General features: G+C 39.3%; 2 protein-coding genes across 5 annotated transcripts; both read left to right on the top strand.

The window, feature by feature from the left end:
* Window positions 1-288: 288 nt before the first annotated feature.
* LOC115673112 (uncharacterized) lies at window positions 289-5,142 on the top strand. 3 transcript variants are annotated; one of them, XR_008815871.1, is made up of 7 exons: window positions 289-687; window positions 2,161-2,269; window positions 2,623-2,753; window positions 2,838-2,885; window positions 3,040-3,186; window positions 3,853-4,061; window positions 4,881-5,140. XR_008815871.1 is itself a non-coding variant. In XM_056308712.1 (7 exons), the coding sequence occupies exons 1-6, from the start codon at window positions 385-387 to the stop codon at window positions 3,970-3,972; spliced, it is 858 nt and encodes a 285-aa protein (XP_056164687.1). In that variant the 5' UTR covers window positions 289-384; the 3' UTR covers window positions 4,881-5,142. The 3 variants fall into 3 exon arrangements, 2 of the variants coding, with proteins under 2 accessions (XP_056164687.1, XP_030451041.1); XM_056308712.1 differs by having other exon boundaries at window positions 3,853-3,972; window positions 4,881-5,142; XM_030595181.2 differs by lacking the exon at window positions 4,881-5,140 and having other exon boundaries at window positions 3,853-4,133.
* A 624-nt stretch (window positions 5,143-5,766) lies between these two features.
* Window positions 5,767-14,770, top strand: LOC115673110 (RNA pseudouridine synthase 5). Of its 2 annotated transcripts, XM_030595176.2 has the most exons (14): window positions 5,767-5,863; window positions 5,962-6,019; window positions 6,315-6,342; window positions 6,467-6,513; window positions 6,636-6,726; window positions 7,178-7,343; window positions 7,612-7,699; window positions 7,841-7,925; window positions 9,860-9,935; window positions 10,141-10,208; window positions 11,814-11,883; window positions 12,980-13,058; window positions 13,869-13,962; window positions 14,380-14,770. In XM_030595176.2, the coding sequence occupies exons 1-14, from the start codon at window positions 5,770-5,772 to the stop codon at window positions 14,482-14,484; spliced, it is 1,149 nt and encodes a 382-aa protein (XP_030451036.1). In that variant the 5' UTR covers window positions 5,767-5,769; the 3' UTR covers window positions 14,485-14,770. The 2 variants fall into 2 exon arrangements, with proteins under 2 accessions (XP_030451036.1, XP_056164668.1); XM_056308693.1 differs by lacking the exon at window positions 13,869-13,962.
* Window positions 14,771-15,209: the final 439 nt, after the last annotated feature.

Below are 15,209 nucleotides of genomic sequence, written 5' to 3'. Positions count from 1 at the left end.
GAAACTAACAGATGGTAAATCTGTCACAAATGCACAAGTTTGGGGTTTTTTATGATCAAAAAATTAGTTTGGCGTAAATTTGTCACAGGTGTATCAGTTTAGAGTTATTGATAGTCAAAAAATTAGTTTAGGATAAATTTATCACATGTGTATCAATTTAGGATTTTTTTTTATATTAACACAAAAAAAATGGGGCAAATCTGGACTGGACTAGAGTTGTGGCTTTTTAAAAAAAAAAAAAAAAAGTTCGGGGCGAGGTCCGAGGTGTCAAGTTTGTTGGAGAGAATTTCTGAAAAGCCGTTGCCTCCTCTCTCTCTCTCTCTCTCTCTCTCTCTCTCTCTCTCTCTAGTTTTCCACCCATTTTTTTTCACTCCCTCTCGAGCCATGGACGACAAACGAAGCAACGGCACCGCCGGCAGCGACGGCCCCGGCGGCGGGACCACCAAAACCACCACTCCCACCAGCGACAATGCGAGCGCTAGCTATGCCTGCAGCGGGTTCGTCGACACGAGCAAAGCGGAGAGATCGATATGGCTCATGAAGTGCCCGCCCGTCGTCTCCCGTTCTCTGTCCCCGGGGAGCCCGCCCGCCTTCGAAGGAGGCGGAGATGGCGCCGCGCCCTCCGTCCCCGTCGCCAAGGTCATCTTCTCCGTCGATCTTCTTCACGGCGGCGAAGATAACTCCGAGGTACGTATGCTTCGAAGTATATGCCGAGCGTGTGCCGCGAGGTTGTTGTTGTTGTTGTTGTTGTAGTTTCTGAGGCTCGTGGTTTGGATTTTTTATTTCTAGCCCCTCGTCGTCGCGTTAGTGTCTAGGGCATGCCGGTTTTGCGTGGAGTTGCATTGCGTGAGCTCGTCGCGTTTGTGTCCTGCATTTTCACGTGTTTATCTCTGGGGAGTTGTCGAGCGAATTTGGTCGTGGTATTGTTATAGGCTTCTGGCCTTGATCGGCGTTTTCTAGTTCGTACGTTGATATGAATTGGTTGGGGTGTCTAGTCTTCGTATTGCGCCGAGTTTGCGATTTGTGGTTGTTGTCTGCTTCGCATTCCGGTTTGCGTCACTGGAAATTTCGATGTGAGGTCTCCAGTGGGGTTTCGGTTTCAGGTGTTTCAGATTGCCATTTGACATATGATTTCACGTGTTTTCGCGCACGCGTGTTGCATCCGTTTCCCTACAATTTATGGCCATTTCCTCTGCTTAATCAGCCATGATGTGATCATGTTAACTTCACCAGCTTCTGATCAAAATAGTGTCCTAAACTTCGCCATTAGTGGAGTTTTCCATTTGTGTAAAAGAGTTTACTTTCGGCGTCATAGTAGTTTTCCCCTTCTTTTATACATTTTGTTCTTCAGGATAAACCTTACCTTTACTTAAAAAGTAAAATTTGGCATGAATAGTTAGAGTAAGCCCCCCTGAAACATGTTAATATGCGACCTGTTGATTGGAGAAATACTTCTCCTCTGTGCCCAAAAGCCGTGATGGATAAGGTGGAGACTCACTACAATGCTAGGGGTAAATTTTACAGTTCTAGGTTCCAGGGGCCCCAAGGAGTATAAACCTCACAGATAGATTTGCTTTACTTTGGACTCTTCTGATATAATTTCTTGCCGGCATGCTTACTGCCAATTTGTGTACCTTATATAGCATATGGTGAATGACATGTCATGGAATGCTTTCAAGTTTCGCACTTCTTTCATTGAGTGGAAAATGACTATAGCGCTTTTGACAGTAGACGTTGCCATGTGATTGAATCTGCTGAAGAAAGATAATGTTTTGAACTGATAATACTGTATTGGGAGAACTGGAAGACTTTATTATATGCACCCATCATCAATCGTTGTGGACGGAGACACGTAGACCAATGATTCCTAGTTGGAGGAGTAATCTTTTGATTTGGTTTCAGGGTAAAATAGCTTGGCTACATCTCTTATAATGTTCTCCCAGCTCTGGTTTTGATGCCTTGGCTACTTTTGTGATATCTTCCTCATCAATGGATTAACATATTGTTTCAATCTCAGCCATGTACTTAATATTTATTACAAAACTTTGCATTTAGTTCTTTAAGGAAATAGATGGGGATCATGTTTTGATGAGCACGGCTTGCAGTTTTATCTCCGAGTCTTGTGCTGTTGCATTTATACATTTGGTGAAATGACCTCAGTTTATAATGGAATTGGCTTCCACTGAATCTGGAAACGTACCAAGGCGGTACTCCATGGAGATGTCTAAGGACTTTATCCCGATGTCTGTTTTTTCAGAGTCTTCTCAAGGTACACATAAAAATAATCTTTATCTAAGATCAAGTTGGCATCGGTTACTTAGTTGTTAAATTACAACCTTAGTCGAATTTCAAATTCTTTCATATGATGGTTCTGAGTCTTCTGACTGCTGAGGTCTTAGACCCTTCTCCAACATGTTGTGCTTCAGATTATTTTTTTTTAAACAATTCTCGGAAAACTGCGGTGTATGGATCAATTCAACTTATTGCATGCTAGTATATCGGTGTTTTCTGGTGAAAAACGGTAGTTGACGTTTCTATGCTCCTATTTTGAAGGATAATCTGAATTTGGCTGCAGACTCTTACTCTAGCAATCCCAGCTAAAAAGTTACGGTTTGTGCTTAGGAAAAATCTCTGTGGAGGGCAAGATCCTGCACAAATTTGATATGAGGCCCCATGGTGAGAACATTGAGACTTATGGAAAACTCTGTCGTGAACGAACAACCAAGTGTATGAACAGAGCTAGACAGATACAGGTTTCTTCATCTTGTCCAGCTGTCCTCACAGTCTGATATAAAGACGCTCCTTTATTTACTAAAGTTTCCTATCCCTTAATTTAGGTGATTGACCATGATACTGGCTCTCTTATGAGGACTATGGCATTGATGGTGGGTCCCTGGCCTCTAGACTTGTTTACTAGTGGTTGATTCTTTTTCCTGCTTTTGTGTCCGTTTGGGATATTTTATTTTGCTTACCATTCTCTGAGAATGCTCCTTTGCTACTGTTTATCTGTCATGACATATGAGGACCTGTGTGAAATAGGAGAAGAAGAAATTGCCAACTAAGATGCCAGAAACGAAAAGAACAAGAAGAGATCGTGGAGAGATGGAGGAGATCATGTTTAAGCTCTTTGAAAGGCAACCAAATTGGACTTTAAGACAATTGATCCAAGAAACTGACCAACCTGAAGTATGTAGCTCCTTCATCCTAGCTCTAAATTATCTCAGTATCGGTATGTATGCTAGGTGAATGCTGTGAGGGGTGATTATATATCTATGTACTTCATACAAAGATGAACCATGTCAGGAACTTTTAATAGTCATACTGAATGCCGTGCTTGATGGTTGATATCTTGTACGTAGTCCTGCAGTTATATCAGTGGACCATACATATGCTACACGACAAGCTGTTTTCTATAAATTGCTCATTGTGGCAGCAATAAAGGCCTAGTTTAATGAGTCCATACTTGTCTTCAATCTTTTCAGTTGAGGCTCCAATGCTTGATTTTAAGGTATAATCAATGACATTGTCTATGCACTCCAATCATGTATGACATTAGTTTTGGTTTTACATTGTTTCGGCAGATCATGTTTAGCAATAGGGCTTTGTCCTCAAAACTACTAGGGCATCATACTGCCATTCAGGCTTGTATACTTCCCACCGGTAGAGAGTTTGATGGATCGACTTTTTGCAAGTGCTCGCATTGTTATTTTACTGTTATTTTTGCTCCAAAGAATTGTAGGCACTTTATGGAAGCAAGAAGTGATACTGAACCTCCTAAACCTGATGAACCTATTTTTTGTGACTTGTGGATCCAATCGTATTTGTAGTTGATGCCCTGTTTTCTCACTGCAGCAATTTTTGAAAGATATCCTGAAGGACCTCTGTGTCTACAATAACAAGGGGCCCAATCAAGGAACCTACGAGCTGAAGCCAGAATACAAGAAATCAAATGGCGAACCAACTTCTGGCTAGGTTGTCATACTCTGCCTAACTGTTCTGTTGAAAGATGGTGATTAAACTAAGATTTTGCTCATCTTTGCTCATTTCGTCCTGATAAAATGGTAAGTTAAACACGAAGGGCGAAAAAGCACAAGCCCTGTTTTTTATTGTTATGCTTGGGCTTAATATGTGAATATTCTCATCTCTCTTGGTGCACATTTGAGCCACAAATACGTTTTGGAAGACTCTATTATACATTTTATTATCGGTACACCAGAGGAGGATGAGGTCCTAAAACATTAGCAGCCTAAATTAGGAAATCCTAGCAGTCCTAGGAAAGCAACAGCTTCAACAATCAAGTTCCAAAAGCTTCAAAATCTCGGCCGATGGTTCAGCAACCATTTGAAGGTGTACCCACTGCATCCGCCCTACTTGGCCATAGAGTCAGCACATTGATTTGCCTCTCTAAATATATGCTCCATTAGGTGTCGGGTCAAGCTCACGAGGAGAGTCCTGCATTCCAAAAATAGTTCTTCTAGATTCTCATTACAGCAAAAGTTTGATTGAAACATGCAAACCAGATTATTAGCCTTGAGTTCAATTTTGTAAGATGCTGATGTCATTTTATGTGGAACAAGTGAAATTTGTTCGTGAACTTCATCTTAGAAGGGGGAATTGACCACCCAATTTTATCTTTAGTCCTTTTTCTTCTTAACATTTGTTCAAAGATACATGCTCGTTTAACATTACTATTCATTCATTGATATATCTGAAACTTGAGAAGGTACTGCTTTTAAACTGAAACTGCTTGTGAGCGGTCAGAGTTATAAGTAGGGAAACTAAAGATATTTTACGATGCTTTTCCTATGTAATGTATTCTTGTTTCCAAGTGCTATTGATTTGCTCGCTAACTTGGTGTCCCTTCCACCTGACATACCTAGATAATCGCCCCAGCAACTCTATCCTGATGAGTGAGGAGCAATGGCGGTGAGTGAGTTAATAGCCGAACTACCTCATCCATGTACATATCAGGGGGTTGCAACATTTCTAAGTTCTTTTACATCTTTGAAGAAGACATTCTTCAGCATATTATCCCTCATTGTACTGTAATTGAAGAAGCGTCGTACTTTAACTCCTCCTTATTTGTATCGAGCATCCTTTCAATAGATTTAAACAAGAATCGGAGACACTGTCTAGAAGGGTTTATCTAGGTTGCGAATCCCCAAAAAAAAGGGTGAAATTATGTAGATCTTCTGAAAGTAAGTGCATGTTAGAAAGTAATGATGTAATATTAATATTGTCTCTAGAAGTGTCGCACCTATTTTGCAAATAGTCACGAAATTGACGTGGGGGTGCCTAAGACAGATCTCAGAGAAGCTAAGGATATGCCGCATTGTAGATGAGCTATGTATTCGAATATCAGGCCTACAATTGGCGATTCTATTCATGAAAAGGTCCATAGAAATTAAAACTGATTGAGTTCCAGAAACTAACACTTGATCTTTAGCCAAAAGGCCGACAAAGAGAGGTACGAAAAGGTCCATATTTATGTGATATTCACTGCGCTAATTGCTACCTTATTATCTTCTAGAAAAGCCCGGGGAAGATTAGGACAATAAAGAATGCAAATAAAAGATGAAAGAACGATACCCATCGGTCTTTAAGTAACAGGGACAATAGCGGACAGTGAAATGGGGGGTTCGTGTTGAATGACGGCCGACAGTTATTGCGACGAACAATATTCCGAGCACAATAAAATAATTTGGTCCTTTGTAAGTTCGCATTGATCGATTCGATACCAGTCGAATCCAAAAGACCAAACTCTAGGCAATGACGACGGCGACTCCGCGGACGTTCGGACTTCCATGGCCTGAGCTCAACGACGGCATCCTCTACAAGGACGTCCTTTCGTCTTCCGATCACGGTCACCTCTCTCTCTCTCTCTCTCTCTCTCTCTCTCCGTGCTTCGTTCTTCGTCTTCGAAATTCGAACTCGTTCTGAAGTAGCACGTATCCTCTGCAGAGATGACGCTCCTTCAGTTCTATTCGAGCAAGTACAGAAGTTCAGCTCCCGTTCAAGGGTACGTCCATTTTGATTTTACTCGACTGTCCTGGTTGCGCTTTTAGAGAAGAAGCGTTTAGGGTTCGTTATTGCGGACGAAAAGCGCGCGTCAGTGTGGATCGGGTTCCAGAACCAATCGAGGAACCTTGCGGTGTTGGTGATTCGATGCGTCATGGTTTTGATCGGAGTTGTCCTTCCTTGGATTGCAGAAACTAGAGAGTCTCGTTCTTTTCCTGCTTTGCGTTTTGCTCTTCCATTGATGGATTGGCCAATCGGAATTCATACGCTGAGTGTTTTTGCTTATCGCGATGCAGTTGGTTGCAGCGGATTCAAAATGGACAGGTGCCTCTTCTGTGAAGAACTGAACCGAACCGAACCTCAGTCGGTTAATCTATCTAGTTTGGTGGTTTGTCGTAATGTTGGCGAACGCGAGTCCTTTTAAGTGCTTGTGGGTTTGCTTTTGCAGATTAAAGTCGATGGTAGAGTCGTGACGGATCCATACGAAAGCGTAAGGTGTTCTTTTTTTGGTGAATAGTCATGTTTATTTATGTAATTTTTACTATTATTAGTTCAATGGACATAACATCCGTCGTTTGCAATTTTCTCTCTCTTTTTTTTTTCTTTGTGCCTTCCAGTGCAGGATTAGAAGTAATCTACCATAGGCTTCCTTGGAAAGAGCCTGACGCACCTTACTCTCTTGAAATCCTCTATGAAGATGATAATATGGTAATTGCATTTGCATACTCGAGTTCATGTTTACTTATGATGGGAATGTCTAATTTAGGTTTTTTTAGTATATAAATGAGCTGCCTAGGCACCTGATTATTGTGGACATAATACCTCTTAGATGTTAGACCCGTCTTAAAACTGAGCAGGTATTGCTTACTTTTCCTTATTATGGAACATCAATGCATATATGAAGCAAAGTTATTCATAAATATAGCACGGACGACACGGGAACGAGCTTTAGAAAGGACCACGGCAGCATCAGATGGTGCTACTAACACAAATTTAGTTTGGGTTGTGTTGTGGGGAACCACACGAAAACAGGACTTTGGAAAATCTGTGTCTGCTTTGAGGACTAGAGAGTTTCCCGTTTTGGAGTGTATGTAGTTATTATTCATAGCTTTCTTTCATGTATCTCGTTATCAACATTCTTTGGAACCACTTTTTGTAGATTGCTCTCAACAAGCCCTCTGGGCTGCAAGTTTTACCCGGAGGACTATTTCAACAAAGGACTGTCTTGTCACAGCTTCAATGGCGAGAAAGCGAGCAGAGCACTTTGCTAGCATCACGAGAACCACATCCTGTGCCTGTTCATCGGCTTGGAAGGGGCACGTCAGGTTAGTCTCTTTTGCTGATAGTATTTAAGGAAGGCTTAGTCTGACTATTCAGAAACAACAATTGTTTGTTTGAGTAGATTAAACATGAGATGAGAAGCATGTGGGTGTAAATAAGTATCTACTAAAATTGAGGCCATCACTTGAGATAGGAGTGATGACTACAAAAGAGATTTAACTGAATGTTTCTCTTACTTGTTACCTTACCTCTATGATGCTGGTTCAAAATCATGGAGAGTCGATTAGTGAAGAAACATTCCGATGGTTACAGGTGTGCTACTTTGTGCCAAGACAAAGATTGCAAAGTCTCGCCTTTCAATCTATTTTGCAGATGGAACATCTCTCATTGGAGGGAAAAGGTTACAAGGAATCTCTCTATTGATGATCTTCTTTTTGGCTCATTCATTGTGTTGAATGAGAACAGCAGATACTCACTGATAATTGTTTTCTTCCTCCTAATGAAATGCTTTGTTGACGAAACTGCAATTTGTTTGATGTAGAAATACCAATAAGGAGCCCGGTTCAGTCAGGAAAATTTCAAAGATATATCGTGCGCTAGTAAATGGACTAGTTGATGAGGATGAGGTAATGCTACTGCATTACTATTTTGTTCTTCCATTCTTTCACTTTATTTCGTGAGTCTTAACCTGCTATTTTGATTTGTGCTGTTGCTCTGGATTGATATGCTATTAGCACAAAAAAGTATGTGATTAAGGCCTTTATCTTGATAGATAGCTCATGCTTTTTTACTTCATTTTCAATATGAAGACAACTTCTCGCACAAGGTAGATAACCCCTGCAAAACTTCCAGAGATTCGTAATTCAATATGTTCGATCTCTTTCTCACTCTAGTGAAATTGCTTCATTCATGTCCCATCATATGATTCTATAGTTGATCCTTAAGAACAACAGAACTGAAGTACATTGGCATTGAAATTAGGTCAGAGGGAAATTACCATGTATAGAGGCTAAATTCCATATATCATTCGAAGAATTGCACTTTAAATATCATGCACCCCTGGATGGTTCAGTAAAAGAAAATGCAGAATTTCTCATTTGTGAGTGGAAACATTTAGAATTATTTTATGAACTGATTACATCACAGATGATTTACAAGTTCAGGATGGGAAATGCAATATTTAACTAATTCGGAGATTGTGTCCTTCACCTTTGCTGATTCGTGAGCCCATACACCGTCCTTGCTGAGCTGTTATGAATCTTCATTTCATTCAAATCTCTCTACTTTTATTTTTTTGTTAGTCTTCAATGAATATAGAGGATTGGTGTATGAAGTTGCAAGAAACTAAGGACATGTTTGGATAGGCTTTTACTTGTTGTTTTTGGCTAAATCCAAATCTTTCAATGGATGCATTCTGATTTTTTCTTAGGCCGTAACCCCTCAAACGTTTCCCAATATACAAAATTCATGTAGATTCAAAAATAATATTGTCTTTTGAAATTTGGATAATATTTAAAATTTTGGCGGGAAAGCGAAAGGTTTATTATTGCTTTTGCTGAAACATAAACAAACAGGCCTCAAGTCTCCAACCACTGAGGTGATATTTAGCTGTGAAAGTTAAAGAGGAATGGTAGATGGTTGAGTCACACGAACCGCTAAGTCAGGATTTGCCAACTATGCAAAGCATTTTCTTGAGATAAGATGGGAAGACTAGAGAGAAACATGACATAAGGTGGTAGTTAGTAAAAGCAACAGAAGGCCTAAGATGACAAGGCCCTAGCATAGGCCCATGGTTGCATGGGTCAGCTTCAAAGAGGTGGAAGTATAGAGAAGTACCTAAGGATTAGAAAAATTAGAAAAAGAAATCCAGGCTTACTGGGCTTCTCTAGCAGTTTGCCAAGATGTAGCAGACATTGAATCTCTCTTGTGATGTTAGTGTTGGGTATTCTACTAAACCGTATTTGTTTTGAGCAACTCATCAAGCGTTATTTTATGGTCAGGCCCGACTGTAACAACCAATTTCCTGCGAGGGTAGCCTAATTTAGAGGTGGGTCGCCAGTTCATGCTTAGGATTTGTGGTCAATGGATTTATTTCTACAGAATTTATTGTAATAGAAACTCACTTGATAAATTCCTAGTTCTTGCTACGGATCATGTCCTACTATTATACAGAGAATCAAATACAACGGTACAAATCAATGATATACTATAGCAACGGATTGAATTTCTCAAAGTATTTGTATGAACAGTTGTTTTGAAACCTCATCAATTTCTCCGTTGGTATATGATGTAGTTGCTAAGTTATTCCTTTAAGTGCTTATGCATCATTTTGTCTTGTCTTTTCTTCTCTGGCTGATTATTCACTTCTTATTTCTTCTGTCTCCATTCAATAGCGATCCTCGATTTTTGTTTTTTTTGTAGTTCTCATCTGGATCTACTTATCTTATTTGAAACCACCAAAGTGAATGAGGCATTTGTCATCTTTGTGCTGATCGCTCTTTTTTAACAAATATAATATTTTGTACTTTTAAATATTGGCTCTTCTTTTTCTTCTCTGCAGGTTATTGTTAGTGAGCCAATTGGGGTAATAAAGTATCCTGGTGTTGCTAAAGGGCTCTATGTTGCTTCGCCCTCAGGTTCAATGATATTGCCTAAACAGTACTATGCTTTCTATGAGTTATATGATTTTGCGACACCATGACCTCAAGGGGACCACAGTTTCACAGTTTCGTAGTAATTCTCCATTCAATTTCTGCTGACCTTCTGGTAGCTTCAATGTGTTCTCTTGCAATTGGGATTTATGGATCACTGTCTCATGCAGCTTTTAACTGTTTCGACCAGGTAAGCCAGCTCTGAGCAAAGTTAAGGTTCTCGAGAGAAATTTGCAGGGAAATTGCTCTTTGGTTCAGGTATTCTGCACATGTCGCGCCGGTGAAATCTAAAGGATTTTAAGTGCAATACGAGGGTGAAATTAAAAGGAAAAAGTTCTTGAAAGTGATGGCACTTTAGGGTCTGTTTAGTAACATTTCTGTTTCTCTGTTTTTCTGTTCTTTTATTCCCCAGAACAGAAAAAGAACATAAATCCATTTAGTAACGTCAGTTAGTTTTTTTGTTTCCCGGAATAGAAAAGTGGTCTGGGAATAGATTTGGAATAGAAATAAGAAGTAAAAAAAATCTACTTTTCTATTTCTGGAACAAAAAAAAGAAATAATAGAAAAACAAGATCAGCTCTCCCTCTTTCACAAGATATTCTCATACTAAACCCTAAAACCCCAAATCCTAAACCCTCAAACCCTAACCCTCAAACCCTAAACCTTAATCCTAAACCCCAAAACCTTGAACCTCAATACCCAAACCCTAAAACCCACAACACTAAAATGAAAAACCCGAAACCCTAAACCCAAACTCTAAAATCCCAAACCTAAAAACCGAAACACTAAACCCCAAGACTCCAAACCCAAAACCCTAAAACCTAAACCCTAAAATCGTAATTCCAAATCCTAAATCCTAAAACGTTAAACCGCAAAACCCCGAACCCTAGACCATAAATCCCAAACCCTAAGCTGTAAACCCTATACCCTAAATCCCAAACCCCAATACCCAAAACCTGAATCCCTAAAACCCTAAACCCAAACCCGAAACTCTAAAACCTAAACCCCAAACCCTAAGCCATAAAATCCAAAATCTAAAATCCAAAACCCCAAATCCTAAAATCTTATGTCGTAAACTGCAATTTCCTCGACGACCACCCGATATTTGATTTGTCTATAAGGAGTAATTTTCTTTATGATTGTATTAAGGTCATCCAATTCTATATCATAATATATTATTATTCTATTTCTAGTCTAATTTTATCCAAACATGAATTATAAAGTCCCCTAAACTGCAATTTCCTCAACTACCACCCGGTATTTGCTTTGTCTATTAAGAGTAATTTTCTTTATGATTGTTTTAAGGTCATCCAATTCTATATCATAATATATTCTTATTGTATTTCTAGTCCAATTTTATCCAAACATGAATTATTAAGTCTCCACCGGCAATTTTATAATTAAATGAAAAAATTGAGAATAGAAATTTTTAGTGTCCTACCAAAGGCATTTCTATTCTTTTTCTACTCCGGGAATAGAAATCTTGTACAGTTGCTAAACGCGCTTTTTTGCTCAGAAACTCGTCTAAGGAATAGAAATAGAAAAAACTATTTATGAACAGAAATTGTTTCTAGGAACAGAAGCGTTACTAAACTGACCCTTAATATCCACTTAAGCATACCCAATAATAAGCATTAGAGCAGGTCCTTCGTTGTGAAGGAGTTATTGTCTGCTGTTTACGGACCTTGTCTTTTCAATATATTATCACGTGCTGTTTGTTGATGATTGTCCATACTAGCTGTGGGGAATTGCACATATCCACTTGCAAGCAACTTATCTTAGACAAGTATCATGCACTCTAAATAGTTCATAGTTCACATGTATTTTTGCACAAGTTCACTCATTTATGTTGGACATTAGCAGGTCGAGATCCAGTCTGGTCGCCCACATCAAATACGTATTCATCTTTCATTTATAGGGCATCCCTTGTTGGGTAAACATTCACTTTTTATTTTTTTATTTTCATTGATATGTATTTGTCAATGCAATCTATGAAGTATTAAGTCTTTTCAGAAGAAATCTGGAACTGGACAGTGATGGATTGCGAATTATTCGTAGAGAAGAAATGATGTAATACTGCGAGAAGATAAAAGGGCATTTCATTGTATAAATCAATATAAACATATTCAATCATATGAAGTTGCTCCATGAAAAGTACTTTCCCATCCAAACAGATATGCTTTTCAATGTCCTCCCTAATGCAACAATAGACAGGAGATCTGTGATGTAGACTGAACTGCATTATGGCGGCATTTGCTTAGTCAAGACTATACATAATAGGTTAAATTATTACTCAAGGGGTGAAAACCTCAGTTATGATACAGGCATCCTTAAAAATGTAAGGTTTTTAACTGATGTTGATAGAATTTCTATCAGATGATGTGCTATACGGCTAGTTTTATGAAAGCATTAAACATTGAGGAAATGTGTATTGGAGTAAGACAAAGAAGCAGCATCTTAACAATAAGGAGGGGAGAGGTTAATAAATATCTTGTTAGAAGGGCAAATGTATTAAGCAGGCGTCGATTTGCTTATTAAGATCATCAAGATATAGATGGCTTCAATATACTGATGCAATTTGTGGGAGTAACTCAAAAAGTGATGGGATGAACTTAATTTTAACTATTGGAGATACACAACTTGTGGCAAGAAATCACTTTGATTTGCTGGATGATTTGCGTTTACTTTTTTTTCTTTTGATTGAAAGAAGTGAGTAGCTGGAAATTGCATACACTCAAGTTGTAAGGTGAAGTACTGCAGATAATACGCCTGTACTCAATTTCTGAAAATTCTGGACTTTAGTTCCATTCCCCTTAACTTTAATAGGTGAAAACTTCATTGAAGATCAACGGAAGATAGACTGATGGACCTACATGCAAACTGATTTCGGATTATTTCTTAAATCTTGATTTAGTTGTAGAAGTGTCAAAATTTGTCAATCTTCCTCTTTTTATGTAAAAATATGAAATTCATCTCTTGCATACAATTTATAGGTTCTGATGTTTAGTTGGTTCGATGTCATTAATCAGGTGACCCTCTTTATGTCAGTGGTGGGAAACCAAGATGCTTTGATTCTCAATCTGTGGATGAAGGTTTTGCGCTGGATGGGTATGTTGATGTCCTATGGATTAATAGTGGATAATAACAAATGCTTTCTTACTTTAAAACCTTGGCAGTACTGTAAGGCCTCTATGGTGTGATAAATGGCGTGGCACTGTGTTCTCTCTTCTTCTGGTCACAATTTGTGTAAATTTAGAAACAAAAAGGAAAACCGATTAGAAGACAGGAAGCTTGTGCTTAGTGAAAATAGAAACTGGAAAACGACTTTTGAAAGTAAAAATTCCACAGAAGTGTTATGATGTTTTGTTTTTCTTAAACTGTTAGGACAAAAGTCGTGAAAAAGCCAAGTTTTCTCAAGTAAAAACCCTATGCCAAACATGTTTCCGAAGAACTCTTTGAAACTAGTCAAAGCGAAAAACTGTTCTGTGGAACCTCTGATCCAGTGTGCATGCTAATTTCAAATGTCATCAGTGATTTGACTTCTTTGTTATTTCAAAGTTAAATACAAATTGGGACCCAGAAGCATGAGTTTAATAATTGATGGCTCGGTGAATTTACGCAATCGCCATAGTCACTTATTATTGGAAATGTGATCCATTTAGAGAAGTAGTGGAATGGAGAAAGATTTTGCAAGCATGCATCATACTTCTTACCCATCCTTTAAAATGAAAAGATGAGAGGACAAGAAGATTTTACAAGCACTCATCATACTCCTTACCCATCCTTGAAAATGAAATGATGAGAGGACTGCCTAACTTGTTTAGCTTCCACTTAATTTACCATGCGCTATAACTTAGTTTATTTAATTTTAGAGAATTATGCGCTATCTTACCATACACTTTATTTTGGCTTGCTTAGTGGGTATTGTAGGCCTCAACACGCAGTTCCAGGGGACTGTGGCTATTTCTTGCATGCACATGAAGTGCTTCTGTCCCACCCAGTTACAGACGAGGCAAGTGCAGGACCAAGCCTTAGCTGTCAAGAAACATCATAAATGGCCATCAAGCTATCATTCTTATCTTTTGTCAGAAGCTATTGTTCTTAGGTTAAATAACATGTTTTGCTTAGCTCCTGACATGAATCATAAGCTTGGCGTTGATTTTTCCACTTGACATGAATATTTGACACGTTTTGAAATAGTGAATGGAATATTAGAAGCTACAACATATTGACATTAGCTTACCCCAGCATAAATAGTATTTTTTGCATTGGTCGCATGGACAAGATTGTGTGAAGACCAAAATCACATTGCCTGCGTAATATGCATCTTAACCGATTTGGTGCTTGAATATTAAAATAGCTCACCTCTCGTTGGTTTGCTTTTCCCACTTATCGTGACTGGACAGTTGTTTATTGGCTGCTATGGCAGGTAATTAAGATCACTGCACCTTTACCATCTATTCTCCAAACTCTAGGAGAAGCCCAAAGCATTCAACAAGAGTCGGTCGGAAACTTTAGTGATCTTGCTGGGTGAGAACGACTCTGCTAAATCTCCCTATTCTCATATGAAGATCAAGGACTGTCAGAAATCTAGCATGATTGCAGTAAGACGCTGCATCAGCGCGGGGATGTCAATGTAAAACTTGTTGCCCTCTTTTTGGGTGTTGAGGAATGAGGGCAATGTTTTCTGTTGGATTAGGCCCTTCTTATTCTCCTTGACCAGTTTTTTGCTTCCGTGATTATTATGATGGTGATCTCCGGCGATCGTTAGTTTCTGCGATCATTCGAGGAGGAAAGGTTTGGAAATGAAAATTGAACGAGGCTGTCTGTGCCAGAAATATTCAGTTTCTCCATTTGCCATTGGTCGTAAATAGGCTTGAGCCATAAGGTTGAACAGACACGCTTCTATCCTGTTAGCACATCATCTGTTCCGACAGCCTAGGTCAAGTGAGCCCCCTTGGCAAGGCCCCTGGAAATGACGGGCCTGGCCACGGGACCTTCGTGTCCTATACTTTGGGTCTTGTCCGAGCCCTATAATTGCGCTTTAAAGCCCAATTTTCCGATGATGGGCCAAAATGGGCTTTGAGCTTTGGGCTGGGGGATACCCACTGGGCCCAGCCCATTAACTTAATGGGACTACTTGCGGTAAATCCCAATATTATGGGCATTTTAGGGGCCCATTGTTGACCTTCAGGAGCTCAATCGAGGCTCGATTCTTAGGTGATGGACCTATGCCAGGGCATAATGGGCCTGACCAAT

This window comes from Syzygium oleosum, unplaced genomic scaffold, assembly GCF_021117445.2.
Source record: "Syzygium oleosum isolate NSW1041296 unplaced genomic scaffold, Sole_v2.1 Sole_v2.02, whole genome shotgun sequence".
Classification (NCBI taxonomy): Eukaryota; Viridiplantae; Streptophyta; class Magnoliopsida; order Myrtales; family Myrtaceae; genus Syzygium; species Syzygium oleosum.
The sequence above is the reverse complement of the archived record's forward strand: the minus strand, read 5'-3'. Positions and strand labels throughout refer to the sequence as shown.